Below are 5,727 nucleotides of genomic sequence, written 5' to 3'. Positions count from 1 at the left end.
GAAGGTAAAAATTCCGTATTAAGCATTCTTTTCTCTCAGTTTTTGTAGATTTGGTCACCAGACATGTAAATGTGACACAATCCGAACCGCAACTTTTGTCATCCGTTACACCCCTAGTTGGTGCAGAGAAACCTGCCCCCCTTCCCATCACCCATAACTGAAAGTTCTCTTTTTAAACTCCCTCCTGCTAGCTTACAGCCCCTCACACTCCAAATCTAACATTACCAGGCAACAAAATGGCGAGCAATTATGAGCCAGATACCAGCTCAGATGATAAAAATGAAAACGTAAATGGATCTATTTGTCTGCACAAGGATGGATCAGAATGGAGCAGAGCAGGCAGCTTGTTTTACTTTTTAATAGAATATTTGTTGTTTTTTTTCTACCTACTTTCAAAGTCATTGATGTGTTTGTGTTATCGTTGTAAAATCAGAATAATTTAAAGAAATATATATACATATTTTATTTTAGAATTTTGGAGTTAAAAGCATTCATACATGAAAATTCTGAGCTTGTTGAAGTGTATTTGGTGCAGTGGATAGATCCTCTTAAGTTCAGGTAAAAAAAAGACAGCATTCAGACTCTTCACTGTCTTTGAGTCAACCAGGAAATCCTTTTAACCAGAGTTTTTCTGAGGTGAATGCGAGGCCACCTGTCAAAATAACTTTGCTTTGTAAACCAGGAAACAGATCCGCCTTTCTAAACCTGTGGAAACAATAATGTCACACAGAAAACCATTATGAACTGCTGCTTTGTTTTCTTAAAATCAATAAAGAAGAAGGTTAATTTCTCTTTAGCTGAGCCTGTTTTTAATGGTTGAATACTAACACAAAAAAGAAAAAAAAGATTTTTTTTTTCCCACAAGTGTGTGACTTTTTGGACATTTGCAGTTTGTTCCTTAAATCCTCTTGTGTGTGTGTGTTTGGGGGCATATTTTTCTCATCTGTGGGGGCCCCATCTCTCCTGCAGGGGGAGGAGAGAGGGCGTGTGATGTACGGTAACTGTGTGCAGACTGCTCCAACGTGGAGGTCTGGGATGAATTATTATCACCATAGAGACTATCAGTGGGAGGGCTCTGGATTGACCCAGTCACAAGTTGTTGTGTATACAGGTGCTGGGAACCTCTACAGCGAAACGCTTTGAGTAGTTTATGAAAAACAGAGAACTTTAGGACTCTTGTCTCTTCTCTATGCTTTCTTACCAGGTTTTTGAAGAGTGCTGTGACCTCCCTGGTAAACACAGCCAAGTTGAGGAACCCTGGGAAGATCTCATTGTTGTCCTGATTCACGTGGCCATTACCCAGATTCTCCAGAACCTCAATATACTGTTCTTTGTTCTCCACATAGGCTGAAAAAGACACAATCAGAGTCAGTTAATCAAAATAACAGGAATGATGTAAAGAGCAGACAGGCCTACCTACTTCTTTTTGTGTCAAAGTCAAGGCCCGGGGGCAGAATACGGCACCCGGGCCTTGACTTTGACACATGTGGCTTAAAAGGTTCTTTTTAATTCAAGATATTACCCTTCAATGTGTTTTTTATGCTAAAACAGGCTAAAAAACAAATAAATACGAGCTATTTTGGCTGCTGCAATTGAATCATGTCTAAATATAAACAGAGAGAAGAGCATTTCAACATTTCCATAAGACATTTATAGAAAAAAAGGGCAGAAAGCTGCTGGTAGAAAGAGCCTCTGTTGCTGTTTATAGCTCAAGTCAAATGTGATACTGAATTTGGATGCTAGAAGCTGGAAAACGTGTCTCAACCGGTCAAAAAAAAACATCACGGATCATTTAGTGATTCATCCGATTCTAAAATTATGAGAAGAATGTAAGCACTCTGGCAAACGTGAAGAACAACACCCAGGGTTGGCTGGAGAAGTGAAATAATTCAGCTGTGTTATCGGAACATTTCAAGAAAAGATATCTACGATCTCATGGAAGTAGAAAACGAAAGAAGCAAAAGTCTGACCCCACGACGGCTACTGATGAGCTTTTTAGGTCACATGACCGGCGAGGAGGGGGTGGGTGTATCCAGCTGGGTCTATTTTTGCAGTGACTCAGACAGTCAAACAACAATTAAGATCTTTAAAGGTCCGTTTAAGGATTCCAGCAATATAATGAAAGAGTGGGGAAAGGGCCTCCCATCAACACATTACTGGAACTGCTGCATATGATTCTACTTAGAGGATGAAAGCAGGAACAGCAGAGGGACGGCGGTGATGGAGAGCTTCTCTACATGGCAGATCTGGTTGCTCGATTCGGCACAGCTGCTGAACTGACTCATTGTTACTTACAAAACAAGCTAATGGAAGCAACATTTCATGCATGTCTACATCTCTCCTTTGCGTTTTTGACCTATTCATTGAAACCACTCTAGCATGTGGTCAATAGGACTCTATGGTCACTTAAAGGAGCTTTTTGTTGTCCAAACCGCAAACGTCCTTACGAAACCACACTCTGTTTCATATAAACATGACCATTCCACGCAGCCGGGCTCTCTCGTTATCACTACTGCCTACTCAGCTTCAATGATGTCACCTATACAAGGCTTGTATAGAGTCATGGGGGGGAGGCACCCCCATGCACCGAACTGCTTATTCACCCATAATACAGGCTGACCTTTAACTAAAAACAAGCTACTGAGAGGGAGATTCTACAGACCAGCATGGCAGAAGAAAAAAAATCTACAAATATAGGATATAAAAGATACAGATATGACAAATTGACCAAGCACTGGGAGTGACAGTGGTAGAAAGTCATCGATACAAACAAGATTATGTTGATTAAAAGGTTAAAAAATTGATCAGAAGGTAAATAATTACTTTCAGTTTCAGGCAAACTGTCGGTTTGTCTCTCTGTTTTGCTATTTACTATCTTTGTTTTTTTACATACATGTGATGTAAACAAAAAGACGTCCAATCACAAGCTTGCTGCTACCAAGTTGGGTCAATTACAATTGGTTGAAGGTGAACCACAGCGCAGAATGCATATTGTGAGCACTAAACACATTTTTCCCCACAGCACTGCAAATAATACTTGAATAAATTTATATTACATCTTCATTTTAAACCACAAAAATAAAAAAAGACCCAAAATACCAGATTTATATGTTTGAAGCTGTCTCAGCATCTCCGTGCAGGAAAAGAGGGACGCTACAGTATATTCTTCATCATCTCATTAGCACGAGAAAACAAATTTTGTTCTCTTGTGATAATGAGATCCACTATCTCGTTATCACAAGAGAACAAAATTTGTTTTCTCGTGATAACGAGATAGTGGATCTCATTATCATGAGGAAAAATATTTTCAAAAAAAGTAGGTCAGGCCGTTTTCAGCTTTTGTAGTTTCTTGCAAAATGTATTTATTTAAACATTTAATAAGCAATGGAAGGATTAGTCTCTTGAGATGCCACAGCTTATTTTCAAAGGGTTCCTTAATTTATATTTATTACTAAAGAGATGACAAAGTAGAGTTATGAACAGACAAATAAAGAAAAAAGCAGACAAAGAAAATACAAACTATGATACAAGTTAACCAAGAAAACGATAAAGAAAAATCTAGATCTAGATCAATCTGTCTGGAAACAAAAACAGATTGTAAATTTCTTGAAGTGCTCGCCTAAATGTCAAAGATGTAAAAGAATGCACAGAAGTATGAAGGTTTTTCCATTCTTGGGAGCACAAACACTAAAAGCATATTTTCCTGAATATCTTTTAAATCTGGCGATGCAAAAACCACGTATAGAGATGTGAATCGTGAGAGGAAAAGATACGCAACCCTAAAATGCAGTATTTCCAATAATTTTCAAACTGTTTTACCATAAAGTCGTATCTTTACAAAACAGCTGCTAAGGTAAATAAGTTATCTTGTACTTTGTGGAACAAAAAAATGAATTGACACTTACTGAGTCCAGACGTGTGTATAGCTTTAATTAACTTCTTCATCTTCTGAAAAGTTGTGTTTTCCATCTCCAGACACTAGAAATGAACAGAAACACATTAAAATCAAAGTCCAGTTCTAATACTTTACCATCCTTGAGGACAATTAGGATTAATTCTGGCCAAATGTTCCGTTTACTGTAGCTGGTGTAAATAGCCTTTGAACAGTAATTTATTGGAATAACCAAGAAAGTAACAACTAACCATGAAATGAACAGATGAAAAACATAAAACTTGGAGAAATACTGGTCCTGAAAATCATGCTAAAAAAGGTTATTAGTGACTTTTATATTAATATTTTTGCTTCCTTACCTATCCCATGAGAAACTGTCTCATCAGCTTTGCTTTTTAGCCAAACAAACAAGTATCTATCAAGCACCATCATGTCTATTCATGAATGATGTCAGCGCTTTTGTGCCTCTTCGGGTTAATCAAGGTATCAAAAACACGCTTGCACACTCTGAAACCACGCTGGATCTATGCCCCCAGAAAAAATGATTACCAGTGCAAAACTAATAGCAGAGAACAGTTTACTCGATTACATAAGAAGAAGAAAACTTGTTGAAAACTGCAGAGTTTAGGGGTTATTGTCCTCAGTTGTTGCATCAGTGTGCTACACTTGCAGCACTCCACCTACGGGAGGCCAGAAATAGCTTAAACCATCCAGTCATTTAGACTCAACAGAGACTATGTTTTTTGCAATACGTTGTTGGTTCCACACCCAGAGCTTTGCAGTCTAGTCATCTGCCTGATTGTGAATCAAACAGTCATGTGAATGCTTGGTGTAGTGACAAATGAGAAAGTGATTCGGTCAATCTAGTTTGCTTATCTTGAGGATACTTGTAAACTAGAAGTTGCAGATAAATGGACAACAAAAGTCTTCATAAACACAAGTGAAATAGCAAAGACCATTTGTGGACTTGTGAGTACCTGTTGTACAGACACATCTATGTCAAAGTGAAGCTAGGGATGATGGGTAAAATAATATGGAAGGGTTGCAAGTTTCATTTTGATCAAAATATAAATTTGTAGATGGTTTGAAAAAACAACACAATTCATAGCTGACTTTTAGGGTGTATTCAGACTGGAAAAAATTATTTGTTCCGGACCAAGTGCGCTTAATTTGATCCGGATCGAGTCCTAAACTTTGCGTTTGGTTTGTATTCAGATTGGGATCTACTGGAGATTTCTTTTCCGGACCAAACCTTGTAATCACTAAAGATCTCTTCAGTCATTGGCCACCGGATACGGGTTAGGGTCAAAACAAAAATAGAAATTACTTGTCAAGATAGTTCCCTTAATCAAACTTTTTAATTCAATTACCAATTTTGAGCGCCTGTATGAAGGCCAGGTTAAATATTTTTTACTGCTACTTTGATACGGTGGAAGTATGCTGCAAGGTGGTTACTGAAGATGCTATGGCTAAGAGGTGTGCAAATAAGTGTGTTGCATATAGATTGTCAGACAACAGTGTGAGAAGCAATGTCTATCTTGCTAAAAGTTGTTTTTATGAGCTTGCATTCACCCAACCACATTTCAATGATTTGCTGTTGAGCCGCTGCTCCACGTTTATCTGCTAATGACCGGCTACGGTGGTCATTTTGGTTCAGTTATTTCAGTCTCGGAGTGGATCGTATTCAGGCTGAGGAATCTCAGAGCGAATCGAAACTCAGTCCGATTGGAAATGAACCGAGACCACCTCGAACAATGGATCTGAGGGTGGTTTCTGGTTCCGGACTAGGGTCCGCTTTGGTGTATTCAGAATGGAAACAAACTCTGGTTCACTTT

General features: G+C 38.4%; 1 protein-coding gene across 2 annotated transcripts in view; it reads right to left on the bottom strand.

Annotated features, from left to right (window-relative positions):
- asap3 (ArfGAP with SH3 domain, ankyrin repeat and PH domain 3) overlaps positions 1 to 5,727 on the bottom strand; it is a 27,077-nt gene that overhangs the window by 18,402 nt on the left and 2,948 nt on the right. For both annotated transcript variants that reach the window (XM_024273215.2, XM_024273207.2), the window contains exons 2-3: positions 3,906 to 3,978; positions 1,202 to 1,347 (exon numbers count right to left, since the gene is read on the bottom strand). In XM_024273215.2, coding sequence (XP_024128983.1) covers positions 1,202 to 1,347; positions 3,906 to 3,978 — 219 coding nt within the window. The remainder of the gene's footprint in view (positions 1 to 1,201; positions 1,348 to 3,905; positions 3,979 to 5,727) is intronic.

The sequence above is a fragment of the Oryzias melastigma genome, linkage group LG22 (assembly GCF_002922805.2).
Source record: "Oryzias melastigma strain HK-1 linkage group LG22, ASM292280v2, whole genome shotgun sequence".
Taxonomy (NCBI): domain Eukaryota; kingdom Metazoa; phylum Chordata; class Actinopteri; order Beloniformes; family Adrianichthyidae; genus Oryzias; species Oryzias melastigma.
Note: the sequence above shows the minus strand (reverse complement) of the source record. Positions and strands in the feature narration are given on the sequence as shown.